This window comes from Athene cunicularia (assembly GCF_003259725.1).
Source record: "Athene cunicularia isolate RWA chromosome 11 unlocalized genomic scaffold, athCun1 chr11_part3, whole genome shotgun sequence".
Taxonomy (NCBI): domain Eukaryota; kingdom Metazoa; phylum Chordata; class Aves; order Strigiformes; family Strigidae; genus Athene; species Athene cunicularia.
The window spans coordinates 13558-31995 of NW_020799115.1; the positions used below are offsets into that span (position 1 = coordinate 13558).

Below are 18438 nucleotides of genomic sequence, written 5' to 3' on the forward strand. Positions count from 1 at the left end.
GTATCATCAGATTCTTTGTATTTGAGCTGCATAAAGTGTAAAGTACAATTACAATTGTAATTAACTAGGTACAGTCAAATTCCTTGTATTTCTTGACTTCCCCAGAGAATCCTTAGCTTACCCTCATTTGAAGATAAAAAAAAAAAAAAAAAAAAAAAGGACTATAATACCTCCAAGTTTATATTTTGTGGCAGTTGCTAAAGTCAGCCTTTCAAAAGGTTTTGGTACAGCTATTAATACTATGTGCTGAGTGTTTCCTATTTGGTGCTCAGTAGGAATTAATAGAAATGAATCAATGTAATTTTCATATTTTCTTTACACTTTTATCTCTTTACTTGTCATGAAGACAAGAGGATAGCACTGCCATCATTGCACCAAAGTTACAGGAAAACAAGGAGGCTTTTACAGTCCTCTTAATTTTTATTTTTCCTCCCAGAACATAATTGGGTATTTGTGTTTTCCTTTCTACTAACACCAAATCGGCAATGAGCTAAAAACCATCTTCTGTGTTGCAGAAAGCTTCCTATTGGCAGGCTAAGAGATCTGGGATTATTCAGCCTAGAGAAGGCAAGGCTCTGGGGAGAACTTACAGCGGCCTCCCAGTACCTTAAAGGGGGCCTACAGGAAACGCGGGGAGGGACTCTTTGTCAAGGAGAGTAGGGATAGGATGAGGGGTAACAGTTTAAAACTGAAAGAGGGTAGATTTAGATTAGGCCTAAATTCTTTACTGTGAGGGGGTGAGGCCCTGGCACAGGCTGCCCAGAGAAGCTGTGGCTGCCCCCTCCCTGGCAGGGTTCAAGGCCAGGTTGGACGGGGCTTTGGGCAACCTGGGCTAGTGGAAGGTGTCCCTGCCCGGGGCAGGGGGGTGGAACTAGAGGATCTTTAAGGTCCTTTCCAACCCAAACCATCCTATGGTACTATGATTACATCATTTGTGACAGCCTCTAAAAAGAACTCTCTCTGTTTCACTTTCTTACTTGCTACTATTGAGTTTTCTGAAATGGAAGGGCAGAGGCAATGCACTTTATCCTCTAGAACACTTTATCCATGGTTTTGAACAATTAGCTTAGTGCAGATTTTAGTTTGTTTCTGCTTGCGGTCTCTCAATGACTCAATATAGAAAATACAGCCCAATAACAAGCACAATCATTAGGGGAAATTCTTTCAACTGACAATTATTTTCACCAAAAGCTTACCTCAACTTTATGAATCATTTGTGACCACTTAGATTAGGACATATTAAAATTTAATGGATTTCAAAGCTAAGAGCCAGCAATAGGATTGTGCACACCAAGGTACTAATGTGTTGATCATAACTGTACTTAGATGAGGCAAGTCGGAATTGTAATGCTGACAACTTAATTTCACAGTACAACAAATGAATGAATCCCAAATCTCAAGTGGGATTTTTTTTTATTATTCATTATGCATGACATTTTCCTCTTTAAATTATTCATCTTTTTTAAAAATGTTATTGCTTTCGTCTTCTTAACCTTTGTACTCCTTCCCTTTGTGGTTTTTGCCAGCTGTAATATCAATTTAGGAGGAGAGATTTTCTAAACAGCATAATAAAAACCTTTTCACAACCCTGCACACAGATGTGTCTTATTACACTTCCATCTTATTTTGCTCCTCTTCATAATACTGGAATCTTGGAATCTTGGAATGTCCTGAAAAAAAATAATCTATCAGTGCCTTTGTTTCGATTAAAAAACAAAACAAAACAAAACTAATTCCTGTGCTTTACCATTGTTTTTGTAATCCCTGAAAATTAGTCCCTTGGAAAACTAACATTTGAGTCCAGCAGGGTGATGAAATTTGACTGAATTCATTAAAATTAAAGACCACCTCAGACATTCTTCCTCATTCTTTTCTCATGTCGAAAATTCAGACTTCCATTTTAAAATGTGTTCACCTGAACCATGCATAATGATATAACAAAAGGCCACAATGCAAGCTGGCTCACCACACTCTATTACTCTGTAACCTGTGTTTTAACAGTAAAACACTTTAAAAACAACTGTACATAGGAGTTACGACACAAGACTGCAAGGCATATTTGAATTTTATTTATACACAGGTGTTACCGGCTCATGGTAGCACCTCGGGAAAGTCACTTAGCTTCTCTATAGTTCAATTTTCTTTTCCTCAGAAATAAATTACCAAAGTTAATACAACAATAAAAAATATAAGCTTTAAAGAGTAAATAAAGGAATGAATTTACAAAGATTAAAAATTCACATCAAAGCGCCAAACAATCAATGTTTCTGTCTCCACCAAGCTGTTCTTAAGCTTCAGCTTGAGCAACCACAAAATCTTGTTGATGTAAGCGCTCCCAAAATTCTCCCTAATGATTTGCTACTCCCTTTCTTTTTCACTCAATCGGCTTTATGGGGTAAGGGACATATTATAGTCTCAAAAATAGAACACAAATAATTAGTTTAAAATGTTTGATATATTAATATTTGCTTATTTCTAGGCTTTTACATTAAGATAGAACTGTTCATCATGAATGGTCAATAAATTTATGCAAAAAAAATGTTAACCATGGAGAACCAGAAATCACATTAAAGTTGCACGAGTGTTTCATGTTCCATTATATACCATATCATGTCTCATTATTACCTGGCATGACACAACGCAACAGAAGTGCATGACAGTGCTGAGGCCTGCAAGAGTTACGACAACTTCTTTGTTCTCTTATTATCATTCTTACATAACTATCATCTGCAATTAGACGGAGAGAAGAGTTATGTTTAAACTGGCACAACAGCTCAGCTGTGCAGAGCTGCACAAACTGGATACAGAAATACACAACGATCACCCTGTTTATGGATTTAGTCTCCATTATGCCTTTGCCAAACCTTGCTAATGTCTCATCGCCTGAGAGAACCCCACTACTGCCACAGGATTTTCTCTGCAGTTACAGTTTTGGGCCACCCAGATTGACAGCTGACCACGAAAAGGGTCTTCCTACCCTTTTACTGCTACCTCTTACTGTCAGAGTCATTCAGCCCCTTGAGTGGCTAGCGGTAGTGTTACTTGCTCCAGGCATCACAGTGAAGGAACGGTGCATATAGTTGCATGGACATCAAAGGGCACAGTATGAAGAAGGAAGCCAGTGAAGCATAATGTAGAGAAATGCAAAAAAATAATTGAGGAAAAACAGAGAAAACCAAACAAATCAGAGCCATACCGGTAGACTTACTAGGAGGAAGAACTACAAAAGGCAGATTAAAAGTACACATTTTGCCATATGTTTGTTTGCTTTAAGGCAGTATGAAAACTATGAGTGATGTGAAAAAACTGATACAGTGACGATGGATCTGTTTTAGTTTCAATGCAAGCAGTACCCAGATAAAGGTTGTTCTACGGCAAGTTATATATGGGAACCCCAGGTTCCCACAGGCAAGAGAGAAAAAAAATATGTACTTGTTTAAATGCAAACATGCATTAACCTTCAAATCTGATATACACATCTATAAGTTTTGAGCACTTGAGAAAATAAATGTTAATGGATGTGGTATTTTAGTGATATATAGCCATACTTCATATATATATATATATATATATATATATAAACAAATTTAGCCAGTACACGTAAGAAAAATCTTTTCTATTTAAATGCAGAGTTCAGGGTTTTTTATATCATCTCATATAGTAAAAAAAGTACTTTTTCACTCTTAGTAAACAACCTGCTTCCTGGGGGAATCAGTCTTTCAAGGTACTTTATTGATCAACCCGTATGACTTTAAGGAAGCTAGAAAAGATGAGTTAGAGTTTTCATTGCAACAGTTAAAGTGAGTTCATGTCAATTACCTTTTGAAGGGCCTGAGCCAACAAATCCATAGGAGTGAAATGGCATGCAGTGTTTTATGTGTGCTTTAAAAGCTCCTGGTATGTTTAAGAAAAAAGTCCCAAGCAAACTGACTTTCAATGAAATAGGGACCTTTATTAATGTTTAGATTCCTGAGATCACACTTACCAATTGCCTCTAGACACTTTTGTAAATGCTACTGTCTCATAAAATAGTGCAAACAGGTAACAAACACTAGGAAAAAGATGGGTAAAATGCTGAATCTAGTTCAGTCAGTGACAATTTCCACAGACTGCAGTGGACTACCAGTTCCACCAATAAGACTGACCAACCTTCAGGTGTACAGAATCCTTGCAAGTACTTGCAGCAAGCTTTGTGAACAAAACTTTATTTTCCCTTTTCCTTACATAGATTTAATAAGCATTGTTGAGAAACTTTATGCACACCCAATATATTTAAACTAAAATAAGAAAAAATATCTAAAAGCATTATTGTAAGGGTTACTAAAGGGCAAAAAGTAGTTTAGTATTTTATTGCTACAGAAAACATATGGAAAATATCTTAAGGGAGAATTGCACTTCATAATGGACCACAGTCTTCTGTGGAGATAAACACTGGACAAGTGTCACGTCTATAAGAAAAAAAATATACTGGCAATTTTCATACATATCTCTACACCAGCAAGGGGGCTATACAAAGCTGTCAAGGCACCATGATCTCAGGCTCACAATACTTAAGTTACAGGAAAAGTTTTCAAACCACGATCTGTGAGCCTCCCGTGATTTTCAGAATATCTGCTGGTAGTTCAGAAGCGTTGTCTCGTGTCCTCAGTGATGACTTCTGTGCCCTCTTCAGGCTGTTAAATTACTTTGGAATCATTTTAAACTACACAGTTCTAACTTCTCCAGACAAAAAGTTACTATGGTTGTTACTGAGATAACATCACTGTAACAGATGGGAATCTGTGTGAGTACACATGGCAGGCATTACATTTCATAAGACATTCTGTGTTAAAGTCCGCAGTATGAAGTTTGAGAATACCTGAATTATACTGCTTGTTCCTTTCCCCGAAGGACCAACAAAGTATTGATAATTAACAGTGTCAGGTTTTGCAACAGTAAAATCTTATTTTTTCAGATTAAACAATTACTAGTGCTTCTTTACAGTACACTCTCTGTGTACCAAGAATTTTGCAGCAATGTTTATATCTAACATACATATATATATATATATATATATATAAATTTAATATTTCTCTTCCAGGAATTCAAATCCACATATTTTTCCAGTTATTCCTGACATTCTCCTCAAGTTTAGTAGCATGTAAACAGAGAGTTCCTTAAGGAATATGACACATGCTGTTGCCTCTCAGTTTTCCAGTTAAGATCACAGCTTCAAAATGAGTGATATGCACACACAGATATCACTATAGGACTTTGAAAAGAGGCTCTTACAAGATCATGCAAGAAAAAAAAATAGCTACCATATAAACTATCAAGAGACACTGTTCAACTTTGTCCAAAGTGTTTAAGAGTTCAGATAAGCTTTGTTACTGATACTCTGGATACAATAACACTAACTCAACAGGGAGGAGAAAACTATATGGGCAGTTGGCTTGACTTCTAGCTCTACCTTCATATAAATCTTAAATATTATACTTACAGAAAACTATTTGCAAATCCTATTTCCTGGATGAAAAATATTCCTCCTTTTCCTTATAATTTTAGTTCTGAAGATTCAGTTGACCTGAGGTGATGACTGTCTGACATGCCATCCATATTTTTCAGTGATGCAGTACTCAGTAACTGATTTTCAGGTTAAATAATAGTTTTCTCTACTGCTCCAGTTATATTCAGCTAAGTAAGTCAGTCATGCTAAAGCACAATACAAAGATCTCCTAACCAAACAAAGGAAAAAAAAATTCCTGAAATCCAATTAAAAAGAAAAAAAAGAGGGGGGAAAAAATAGAAGAAAAACAATGGTTTAAAGAAAAATAAAGTCCTAATTTAAAATTAAAAAGCCTTGCTTGAACGAAGTGTTGAACTGATACAGGCGCCATTTGCACACTAGGAAGTACCACAGGAAAAGGAGGACCCCATTCTAGTCAAAGAGTAGCTGAGACCCAAAATATGGGTGAGGCAACAGTGCAACCAGAGCTCACATCAGACTGACACCTCAACAAGTCTCCAAACAGCCACAACTTACACTGTTCAGGTTTTCAAAGCAATCCTGAAAAACACACAGGTATTATAAGAGACCTTTAAAAGCTACAGAATTATTTCACTGCAGGTCATCACGATTTACGCTCTGAATTCTCACACCCACTAAACTCAGTACATGACAACCTGGGTGGTCTACAGCACCTTTCCCCAGCACTTCCCTGGCACCACTCCCTCCGCCCCTCGATGTTCCTCTCATCCAACCCTTTACGAATTGCCAAAGGCAACACAGTACATGATATAGCCTGATGTGTCTTATAATTAGAATCATATTTAACCAATGACTGATTAATTTTTAATCATCCTTATAAGAACATTTTACATACTGGAAAACTATCATGTCCCTCCTAAACTTCCTTTTTCACTCAGAAGAAACAAAAAGCAAAATTATTTCAATCACTTATAATTTTTGTGCTCTTCTCTGAACTCTATTCAATCTAAGTTTTTCTTAAATTGCATTACCCTGTACTTTCAACTGAATCTCTCTCATGAAGAATAGAAATAAATTATTATATCTCCTCATTAAAAGTCATATGACTACATCCCAAAGTTGGAATTCACCTTTAAAGGGATCATATTGCTGACTTTTATTCAGTTGTTGTTCCGCTATAGCTCCCAGGAGTCTATCCTATGGCAACAGTGCTTAAGGAAATCTTTCTTAATTTTGAGTTTGTCCAATTCTTACTTGCTACAGTTCTTTGCTCATCTCGACGGAACACCATCTCACCAACTTCAGATCCTTCCTCTATCAAGATCAGAGTTACTATTTTTAATGTGCGTGAAACTACTGCTAACCACAATTTTAACATTTATGCTCCATATTCCAGCACTGAAGCCACTGAAGAATATAAGGAACCAAACCAGACTCAGCAGAGACCATGGCATACCTGTAACACATACTCTTGGATTAACTACAAATACTGATAACTATTTTCTGAAGGCATCATTCAAATAGTTGCACACTTAAAGATAATCATCAGCTTTTCAATGTGGCTTCAGGCAATTTCGCTAAATTTCAGGGCTCACTATCCTGAACATATTAAATACAGCTTCTAGAAATCCAGCTTACTGTTAAAGTGCTGCAATGTCAGAAGAGTCCTAGGCACTATCAAACATTTTTTTAAAGTTGGCTGCTACAGAAAAAGGAGTTTCCACCATTAAGAAAAAGAACTGGCTTAAGAAAAATTGGCATTGAAAAAAATCCTCAAGCTAATGACAGCTAAACTACCAAACCATTATGGGACCATCTTTGGCTTGGAGCTTTAACATCCTGAAGAACTTTCCCCTACATTTACAACCAATATTTAACCATATATCCTGACATAAATTCAATTCTCACCATCTCCATGTATATTTCTACCTCATTTTCCTCTGCCTATTCCTGTTCCCTCCTTTAAGGACTGGGAGAAGTTGTTCCTCTCTTTTATAAGCATTATTGAAGAGCTCCTTAACACATTTATATACTTACAACAGCATATAGCTATTTTGCATACTGGTTTCCCTTTATAAGACATCATTCTTTCTGAACAGGTATTTTTGGTTGGAATCAAGTGTGAGGCAAATTTCTTGATTATCCCCACTGTCTGCACTGGGGAGTGGTCTTGGGCACATGAACTTGTTTCTTTTGGGTTAATCTAACCAGGCAGATGAATCGCAGGAACACACCTAAATAGCTCTGACTGCTAACGAGGGATCAGCACATCAGAGAGGAACAGAGCTGGTTCAAACCCCCTCTGAAACACACAGATGATGCAAGTCATGTTGTCAGCCTCATGTCCCTCTGCAGACCTGCTTCTAGCAGACCACAATACCTGCCAATGTAGAGGTAGCCATGCCAGAGATAACCCAAACAGGGACAAGACAAACATGTTTAAAAAGTGTAAGTCAAACCTTATTCTCCCAGAAAAGTTCCTAGTTTTCTCCAGTCTGTCCAAAGACAAACCTGCACACAGTTTCAAAGCATACAGCCTGTCCTGCTAGAGACTAACTACTTAAATACTCTGCTATTCTAAGCATTTGGCAGAAGCATTTATCTCTAGTGAGCCTGTCCTACAAAGGAAGACGAAATTTCTTATTTTTAAATTCATCCATACTTTTCCAAAATGCATATTCTCTCAACACGTCGTGGTTTGAGCTCAGAGGGGAATTCAGTACTACACAGTTGCTCACTCCCCTCCTTACCCCCCAGCACTGGGAAAAAGAAACAAAAAGGCTCAGGAATTGAGATAAAGACAGCGAGGGATGAGTCATCCATTATGGTCATGGGCAAAAGACAAACTCATTAAGGGAGGGGAAAAATAACACAAATTTAATATAAACACTAACAACAACACATAACAAAGTAGGACCGTACGAAGGATCACCACATCCTGGAAACACCTTCCCCACCCCTCCCTTTTAGTACCAAGGACTAAAGTAACTGTGTTTCACGTTAATGCTCACAGTAATACAGACACTTTAAAATTACTTTAACTCTGTCGCAGACAACTGGACAAAAATTTCTCAAGTTAGACTGAAATTCCCTCAGAAGGAGGATCATGAAGGCTTGGTGAAATGGGCACACCAGAAGTGTGGGCATCTTGGAGAAAAAGCCACTTACAGGTGGGCTCAAGAGTGTGGTATAACGTCACTTGATACGATCAAAACTGTAACTGCCCAGTGCCCCAATGTGCCAACATACTCACAGACACCTGGTGCCAAATGTTGTGAATGGGCAACTGGGGAGAGGAAAACAGCCAGGACAAATTTGACAAGTAGATTATACTGGACCTTCACCCCACGACTGAGGGTGTAGATCTGTACTGCTGTAGATACATATTCTGGATATGTGATCGCCCATCCTTGTAAGCAAGCTACTCATCATTGTACTACCTGTACTGCAGACAAAATAACTTTGTACTGTGGAATTCCTTCACAGATTCAAACTGACAAGGGGTCTCCTTTTCAAAACGGGAAACTGCTCATTCATCATCATCCTGCCAATCTCTGCACACCAGGGCACGCTACGACCTTGGTAACGTCTGTGCGAGTTAAGCACAGGGGGGTCGCAGCCCACCTGCCAGCTCCTCCACACAGGGCAGCAAACCAGTCCTGTCCATTTGAACTCTTTCCACCTGCTCCAAAAAATGGAACCAGTGGGGATTGCCTGGACAGAGCACAGTGGACACAGCTGCATCCCAACACCCCTGTGTTCACGAGCTGTCTGGATTCACACTTCACACATGATAAGAAGAAATCTTACAGAAATCTTTCATGAAAGGCTCACTTAGATAGATGAGTATGATATTTTTTAAGTTTGCATTTTACATTTTAGTGATATAAAAGTTTGGGCAAGGGTATTTAAGAAAAAAAAGCATCACAGGTAATACTGTCTCCTTCCTACAAAAAAATAAGATCATGATCTGGAAAGACACCTGCTGAGCTGACAGTTTATTACAAAGAGAAAACAGTGATAAGAGCAAAAGTATAAGGGTAACTGGTTAGAAGTACTGCTGTTAACATACACACAGCTGTGTCCTCCACTTCAGCCAATGCCTTTTCTGGCTTACCTGACTGTACCTCCCACACTTGTTAGGAAGAAACAACAAAAAAATACCAGTTGGCTGATCTGTCATATTCACAATTTTTGTTCTCCAACTTCATGGGGCCCAGAGGCACAGTCAGGCCCTTCCAACAGCCTTTAAATAATCCAATAATCACACGTGGCTCTCAAGTGCTTCATGGGTGTTAGGCCTTCTACTTGATTACTGACTTTCTATGGGTCACAGCTTTTATTTCCCAAGCTCTGGCATATACAGGGAAAACTGCTCTTGTTTTGCTGAGGTCAGCACTAGGTAGGTATACTAAGAAAATCTTCTTGTCTGGAAAAACCCATCCTAAAGTGAGGAATTTTTTTCCAGTCTATCTCTCAAAGGCAAATGTCCCAAACCATCTCCAGGTCTCATGCTGCAGCCACAACTGTGTGTGATGACTTTATCTGAGGGGCTGGAAATAAGCTTCCAACATGCCCCGAACAGCTAGTCGGTGGGAGCATCTCTCACCTGAGAACATCTGGGAACCATCCCATGCACAGACACCCCCAGCCGGTGGCTGCAGACATACCAGGAACCCCATTTTTGCCATCATTCCCATGAGAGCAGATGCTGCTGCAGCTCCCATCATCCCCAATGGGGCAGATAAACCTTCAGGCGCACAATCTCTCTGAAATCCTTCACAGAGCTGACAGTGATGGGCACATCTTGCACCAGAGTGCCCAGGACTGGGAAAAGGCCTTGTCAGCCCATGTCTTCAGAGCCTTAGAGAGGAGGAGACATCCAGCAGCCACCCTGACCATCCAGCAACTCTAGATAACCACTCTGAGGATCAGCTGTGTTCGGATTTAACCCAACATTTCCCCAGCCTCACCAAATCCCAGTGTTGGGGTCAGCCCCTATTCCTCTGTGCCTCTGGTTCAACCCAGCCAAGATACCCCTCAGCCTGATTTCAAAGCACTGAATTGTACAACCCAGCTCTCGCAAGGGGTCACCCCAGCAGCCTGGTTTCATCACCTCTAACCAACTCCACACCAGTGCAACGCCCATGATGATCAGACCCAAGTCACCACAGCTGTAACCAAATCAGAGCCGCATGCAAGTTTTGCACTCCCAGGCAGACGCCTGCCCACCTGTGCTCCCTCAGACAGAGCTGTTAATCACAGCTCAGCTGATTGCACAGCACAGTGAGCTGGGAACTCAGGCACTTGGCAAAGGTGCTATCAGGGAAGGCGTGAAGCAAAGCTTCCAGTGGGAGTCTCCATCAGTTGCTCAAACCTGATGGGTGAGAAGACTTCCAGCTCAAAACCAGACAGACGACTTTGGGGAAGAACTGCAGTGTGGATCCTGCTTCCCTGCCTTTAGATCTAAACTTGATTTACTCTTTCCCCTCAATTTATACTGCTGATTGTCTGATCTAAACTAATTCTTCATCCTGATTTTTTCTCATCTAGATAACTACTCTTCTCCCTTTGGAGGAAGGTTTGTTATCAAGGAGACAAAATTTAGCTCATAAAGCAGTTTTCTGATACCATCTAAATAATGTAGTAATGGGAACTGCATTAATGCAAATTATGAGCACTGCAGTTCTCAAAATAAATACAGAATGTGACTTGTGTATGCTGCGAAACCACAACCAGTCAAGCTCTTGTCTAAACACAGACACTACAAACTAATTCCTGAGAGTGGCTGAGAGCCATCGTGTAGACTCTGCTTATCACCATCCTCTGAGCTTGGGTGTTTCTTAATTGTTTTCAATTCATGGATTTGTAGAGCAGCCACAAGCAGATGTTGGAACAGACAAAAGAGCATTACAAGTATTTTTATTTCCTGCTTTATAGACCTTGAGGAGATTCTTCATACAGAAATTAGCCCAACCTACATATTTTTCTGTGCTTCTCTACGCAGTTTGAGCTGTTCTAACGCCACCTTAAAACTGGCTCCCATCAATTGTCTCTCCTCATCCTGAAATGACCTTTACCAGGGGGAATGCATGTTCACAGAATAGAAGAGAACAGTCTGGGCAACTTATCTTCCTCTTCAAACAAAAAGGCTATTTTGATCAGAGACAGAAAGATGCTGCTCTGCTACACCAGCCTCATCAGGAACATTGAGAGTGGAGGTTCAAGAAATGGAGAGTCATATAACATGACACTCAACTGACCTATGACAGCCTTATAAAGCGGATGCGTAAATCCACCTATGGACTTCTCTGACTTAGAACAGATACTTATATTTTCTAAGGAAGCACATAGTGTCACATTGGAAGATTTTTCCTATAGCTGGCACTACTATTTGTTCTGCTTGAAGGGAAAATGATGGCAATATATTTCAAGCGCCTTGGGGAAGTGATGTACACCTTGCAGTGGCTGGAGGCTGGATTTATGAAAGGATACCAGGCCTCCATCAACAAAGGGAGATTTTTGGAAGCAGCACTCGCCCTGTCTGCCACCTCACTTCGGCGATCCCTGCCTCAATCAGTAAAGCTTCTTAGCTGCGGGAAACACTTGTTCCTGGGCATGCCTAGGAGGAGGCTGGCTTTAAAAGTGCTGAATATCTTGGCACCTGGCTCCTCTCTAGAGGCTGGGGTGAGTGTTTCACACTACACCAAGGACATCAGGGTCTACAGAGAAGCAGCCCAAGGAAAGCTCCCTTCTGCTGTTTGCCTCACTGGGGAAGGAATCCACCTGCGATTAGCAGGGCCACGTTTAGCTTTGAACTGGGAGGAGGCTGCACATCATCTCCCCATCGCACCACCTGGGACACACACAGCACCCAGCAGTAAGAACCAGATGAAGGAACGAGGTTCCCAGCGTCTCGGCTTACTGTGGCCCTCTCCAGCTCCTCTGTAAATCCACCCCATTTAGGATGCCTGCCTATCGTCACTACCCGCTGCTACACGGTAGGATCCCAACAAGCCTGAATTTCCCACAGCTCCCACCTCCATCAGGAGACCCCCTACACAACCCCTACAGCCAACACACCTGAGAAAACTAAGCTCTACAATCTAATGTTCTGGGCAAAGTTGGGCTACATCTATCTAGTTGCTCTTCCATTTCTGTTTATTTTCTTCATTGTGGTTTATTTATTGGAACAGGGACTGGACATGCATTTCTCCCTTCTCCTAGCTACAATTGTAAAGGAATACAAAAAGTTTCCTTTTAGCATGTAATACCATAGAACAGGACTGTCAAGTCTGTTTTATGGCTATTCTGCCTGTTCCGTTGATAAAGTCACATATGAAAAAGAAAAACCAACACAAACCTCTCTCAGCAGGGTCATAAGAACAGTCACTCACAAACGATGTACAAGGTCGAGTCAAAAAGCTCAGCCAAGACCTGCACAGTAAATGCCCAAAGCTGCTGTCTTTGCAGAGGGCCTGCAGCGGTGTCTACCAGCCTTCACATGGTTCCTAACAAGAGAATGCCACCTGTCGATCATTCAGACTTCAGCTGCCACTTCTCTGATCTGTAACAACGACTCAGCAAACACCACAGTGACCGAGGACATCAGTATATGGACCACCTGGTCCCTCCAGTCTCTACTTCTGCAAAAAGCATTCACAGGAGAAAGTGCTGGAAAGCAGGCGCGTTTGCGTTCAACCTGGGCAGCAGTAAAACCCCATGGGCTGGAGAGGAACTTCCTCCTCAAGTTACTAGTTTTCTTCTTGGTAAATCTGAAAGGCAAGTCTCTTGTGACTGGCCAGACTAAGCCTCTCCTGCTGCCTCAGCATGCCCTGATCTCCACACATGTGGCTTTATTGGTATTGCAAATAAAGGTGACAGTTAGCCATGGGGCAAGCGGAAGGTGCTCCAGCATTTTCTGCACTTTCCAGCATTCCAATTTTCTACCCTGTTTGTTATACTAAACAGGATCTCCTGTTATAATCTTATAAGGCAAGAGTGAAAAAACAAACGTGTAAGGGTGAGTTATAATAATATTAGTTTACCTTTCCAGCTTACTGCTGATGGGGAATAACTCCAATCATCCACTGACTACTTGGAAATCATGGTTGCATTGCGCTGCTACTTAGGTTATAAGGTAGGAGGATGATTTTTTTAATTTCAGAGCCTTGCAGGTATTTGTTTAGGGTGTTACCATCATGAACATGTCTAAGCTAACTGCTTGACTCACAACTGTATGAGGTACAGAAAAAACTTGCTCTCAGGCTTGTCGTCTTGATGAGTCATCTAACAAGGTAAAGTCCCAGAGCACAGCTGCTTCAAAGAAAGCAGTGTGCTGCCTCTGTTTTGCCTCCAAAACTGCAGATATGGGTTGTTCTGCTACAGGGTTTGAGAGTCTGGCTTTGCCTCATACCTCTCTCCTCCTTTAGCTTGCCGGGCCACAGCTCCTCCTTCTTCTGCCAGGCTGCAGAGCAAAGAGGGTGGTTGCTCAAGGTGCACGTCTGCCTGACACACCATCTCCGTCTTTATTCCGTGGTCCCCAGGCTCATCTGAACACAACTCTGGAAAGCAAAGGCATAAGGAATGACACGTGTTGGGGCCTGCTGAGCTTTTAAAAGTCATGACTCTACCTGTTGATTCCGTAGGACAAACTACACCCCAAGACTGTGCCGCAGAATGACTCCTGTGAAGTAAGATGGCAAAAACCTACACCCCAACTGAAGAGGGACACAGTTGTGATTGTCAATCCTCTGATGCTGTGTGCTCTGCAAGCCCTGCTGCACTCCTCAGGAAGGACTCCTGGCAGCAGGCAGCACTCAGCAGATGGCAGACGTCACAGCCCAGAGCACTGGGTCTCACCATGAAGAACACACACGTTCTCTTCCTAACCGTGCCAGAAGAGCCCTGGAGGTGACAGCACATCTGAAATGTGGCACTTGGTCTGAATTGTACGTGTCTCCTGCAGGAGAGCTAAGAGACCTTGCTCAGAAAAGAGCTACAGAGAATGACACCCAGACTGTACTAGTCAGGCAGTAAGAGAACAAAACTTCCACCACAGACCACCTAGTTCTGGGTGAAATGCTGTGCCAACGGAGAAGAGCCTCAGTGCTGCTGGGCAGCAGGCTTAGCAGGGCCCAGCAGTGGCACCGGTCACAAACCTCAGTCCACGTCTGATGAGCATCTGGAAAGACCAAAGAAAGAAGCCCTGGCTTGTGTGCCAGGATGTGCACTGAAACGTGAAGAAAGGACAATTAACCTCTGGAAAAGGTCAAACTAATTTACCCTGTTTGTTAATGCTCAAAGCAGTGACTTCCACAGTGCTATAAGGGCAATGGCTACAGAACCACCAACCAAGGCGATGCTTCCCAACTGCACCATGAACTGCCTGTTCCAGGTGTATCTGGACTGATGGGCTTTGAGTTGGACATGAAATTAAGACCTTCACAGCATTCTACCTGTCTGCACACCAGTATATGCTCTGCCATCCTCAGGCTCAGGTGCTTTTGGCTCCAGCTGCTCCTGCACTCGCTGCTTGGCCAGGGCTCTCCTGAGGTGGTCTCTGTGCCTTGGAGTCTGAGGACACTGATGTGGGATACTCCGGGCAGGCAGGAGGGAAAAAAAAATCCATCCCAGATTACCTTCTGTATGTAATTGGTATTCCTTCTGCCTGAAGGTAAGCGAAGATGATCACCTCTCACCCCCCAGACTTGCAGTTCAGGAGGGAGTCGTGGGCTCCACGCACCATGGGGGGGTTTGCTCCCCAGGCCTGTGCCGCACCCAGCTCCTCGGGACCTGCCCCACAGGGCCCTGCCCCAGCGCCCTTCTCGGCTGCCGTGTGGGCCAGAACAGCCACAGCCGGGCACAGGGCACCGGCGCGAGCACAGGGAACACAGGCTGCCCCTCTGTGCTCCCCACCCTGGCACTGGAGATTTCCATCCCAACTCCTCCAGGAAGAAAGAGGCCTGTGTCCCAATGGCTTCCCATCCTGGAAACGCCAACATTCCTCTGCTATGGCCCCTACCACCCATACACAATGCCAAGGAGGAGAAATGTAGCCACTGCTTACTTTTGCCTGGCACTGAACCAAAGTCTTGATGGTCTGAGCAGTTAACATCACTGGCTAGAAAAGAGAACAAAGGCCAAGTGGGAAAAACTCCTCTGGTAGTCTGTGATAGAAAGCAGAGTCACTCCCTTGACCCAGCTGGAACAACAAAGACACAGATCCACTGAGGTCCAAGATGTCCACGGGGACATGAATCGAGGGCAATGGTGTCACCAGCATTTCCTGGGCTCTGCTCCTCTGCCTGTACATAGGGAATGGACAAAGGAAGAGCTCTGTACCACTGAACCTGGCTTTGCTCTCTCCCCTGCCAGCCCCTCTACCACCATTTACATCAGAAGTAGTCCAGGCACAGAAGAAGCAAGTGGTGGCAACCGGATCAGCTTGGTGTTACTTTACCAACGCAAGGCTGAGCAACTCAACCAGCGCTGCCCCAGCAGTGGGGGTACCTCCTGAGCTACCTTTCAGCTCAGCTGGAGCATCCCACCGACTGCCACACTGGCGCCAGAGGTTTGCTACTGCAGCGGGGCTCACCTGAGGATGGCGTCCAGCCAGAGCTCTTTCCTCTCTTGCGAGCTGCAGAGACAGGAGAACCAGTATCACACCCCACTGCCACTAACCATAGGTCGGGCTCTTTTAATCACCGGCAGTGGGAAAACCCAGACCTCTGGGGTCAGGTTCGCTTCTCAAGGTGCAAAACAGTTTTTTAACAGAAGCAGAAGGCATCACGATGATGCCCCTGCTTTCCCCTACTCCCAAGGGCCCCTCTCTGCACCTGTGCTCCAGTCCCAGCAGCTGGAGCACACGGACAGCAGGGCTGTTCCTCCCCAGAGCAGCCGGGAGCGGGGCGGGAGGCAGGGACCAGGGCCTCAGGCCACTCTGACACCAGCAGGTCCTGGTCAAAAAGCAGCTCTCCCCTTGTTCTTGTACCTTCCCAAAAAGAGGCTCCCACTGCGCCCATGAGCTTAGGGACTGACAGGGTCTGAGAAGGGTGAGCAGGATAAAGCAAGTCTTTCTGCTCTCCTGGACAGATGGAGAATAGAGAAGGTCAAAGCCAAGGAGGCTCTGCTCCTCACCGAGCCGTGTCTCTCCAGGAGCCCCTTGTGACCCTGAACTCTGCAGCATTTGGGACCCCCTGGGCTGAGGAGCACTGTCGCAGACACGGGGCTTCTCCAGAGCGGGAAGCAATAGCCCAGCTCTGCCAGAACTGCACGTGGGGCTTCCAGGGACCAAACGGGATCGACTGTCTACACACAGCCCCACCTCAGCCCACGCCTTGCCTCACCCCTTTGACAGTGCACAGCTTGTGCAGGGGCTGTGTCCAGATGGCAGAGGGCCGGCTCAGAAAATAAGCTGAGCTGCAAAACACTGCACAAGCAAAGCGGTACCTCTGCTTCCCGCCCCACTCTGTGACATGAGCCAGAGGAGCCAGCTGGGCTCTGAGGGAGAGCACTGGCCCAGACAGCACAACACCTGGGTGACATGTCACCACCACTCACCCTGAAATGACTGTTGGAGAATGGCTTGCAGAGCAAGGCCATGGGTCTGTGCAGGAGCTGATCGCAGCCACCTGAGGTAAACAAAGGAAAAAACCCAGGGTACAGTTATGCTAACAAGGGAGGAGATTCAGGGCTCAGTTATGCTAACAAGGACTGTTATGATAGCAAAGAGAGAAACTGAGGTAAGCAATGGCCTAAAGTATGATGGAAAACAACCTTGGGAAAGTAAGCAAGTCAAAGGAAGGAAAATGTTGAAACATACCTGAAATACCACAAGGGGTTGGGATATTATAATGTGACCTTCTAGATGTATCCAATAGATTTGTGAGCAGTGTATTGTAGAGTGCGTATATAAGGTGTGATTTCTTTCAATAAAATCGAAGCTTGCTCTATCATTCACATTGAATCGGCTGCTTGCTTCCTCCGTCCTCTGCAAGTGGCGCACCAAACAGGGTTACCTGATCCCTGCTTTTCCACCGAACGGAACCCGGGAAGCAGCAGACGGACTCGGAAGCAGGAAGGCGACAAGGTCGCTGCCGAAAGGCAGTTGATGTGTGCCATCTCCAAAGCGCCAGGATCGTAACACTGACATTGGAGCAGCTGATCCAAACTACTGCTTCAGGAGGTATTGCGAACCAAGAAGGGCTACCCTGGAAAGGCCGCAGTGGGATAACCAGGAAAGGCCACAAGGAATTACAGAATTAAGGCTGAATTTGGGGAAACCTAGGAAAAGCCAGCACTGGTCGTTAGCTACTTGATCGGATGTTACAGAAGGTCATCAAGCCACACGATACAGGAAAGGAAATTAAGGAAATCTGCCCGGGCAGTAACATGGAACGAGAGGTATCCCTAAAACTGTTACAGAGCTTTTTAGAAAAGCGAGGAGTAGGTCCGTTAAAAGACTTAGCCATGCTGATTGCTCTAGGCAAGGCTAAGGGGCACTTTACCGAGCCAGATTTATTGTTTGAGGAGTCAGAATGGCGCGATTTTGGGGATACATTATGGAATATGGTAACAGATGAGGATAAAGTGGGAGAAAAGTTAATGAAGTCATGGCGGGAGGTGGCTAATGCTATTAAACAACATAAAGCAGAACAGAAAATAGCTGCGGCCGCTACTGTAAGGTTGGAGGGAACAGATAAAAATGCAGGGCGCATTACAGCGGCCGCAGACTATTTCTCGCCCCCCCATCTGGCATTCCTGTGCTGGTGGTATGGCCAAAACATCTGCCGCAAGCGGTGCCGGAGACGCTGGAGCCATTGGGGCTGCAAAATCCGCGGACGGCCCCGTCGGCTCCCTTGGCTCCTATAGCCCCCATGGCACCGGAGCTGCTGGAGCCGCCAGGGCCACAATTTCTGCAGGTGGCCCCCTCGGTTTCCTCAGCTCCGATGGCATCGGAACAGAATTGT

The 18438-nt window shown here is 43.8% G+C and overlaps 1 protein-coding gene across 3 annotated transcripts; it reads right to left on the bottom strand.

Moving 5' to 3' along the window:
- Positions 1-1523: 1523 nt before the first annotated feature.
- LOC113484668 (radial spoke head protein 3 homolog B-like) lies at positions 1524-16725 on the bottom strand. Of its 3 annotated transcripts, XM_026857132.1 has the most exons (7): positions 16065-16725; positions 15690-15774; positions 15537-15590; positions 14926-15067; positions 13884-14031; positions 12831-12978; positions 1524-1670 (listed from the first exon to the last, which is right to left on the bottom strand). In XM_026857132.1, the coding sequence occupies exons 2-6, from the start codon at positions 15750-15752 to the stop codon at positions 12894-12896; spliced, it is 492 nt and encodes a 163-aa protein (XP_026712933.1). In that variant the 5' UTR covers positions 15753-15774; positions 16065-16725; the 3' UTR covers positions 1524-1670; positions 12831-12893. The 3 variants fall into 3 exon arrangements, 2 of the variants coding, with proteins under 2 accessions (XP_026712933.1, XP_026712934.1); XM_026857133.1 differs by lacking the exon at positions 12831-12978 and having other exon boundaries at positions 1550-1670; positions 16065-16723; XR_003399257.1 differs by lacking the exons at positions 1524-1670; positions 12831-12978; positions 15537-15590; positions 15690-15774; positions 16065-16725 and adding exons at positions 8995-9011; positions 11658-11663 and having other exon boundaries at positions 13913-14031; positions 14926-15065.
- Positions 16726-18438: the final 1713 nt, after the last annotated feature.

Coding starts and splice junctions, on each gene's coding strand:
- LOC113484668 (XM_026857132.1), bottom strand. CDS start 15,752: ATGCTGGTGACACCATTGCCCTCGATTCATGTCCCCGTGGACATCTTG. Junction 15,068..15,536: donor TGGTTCAGTGCCAGGCAAAA/GTAAGCAGTGGC, acceptor CTGCCTGCCCGG/AGTATCCCACATCAGTGTCC. Junction 12,979..13,883: donor CAAGCTAAAGGAGGAGAGAG/GTATGAGGCAAA, acceptor TTCTCTTGTTAG/GAACCATGTGAAGGCTGGTA.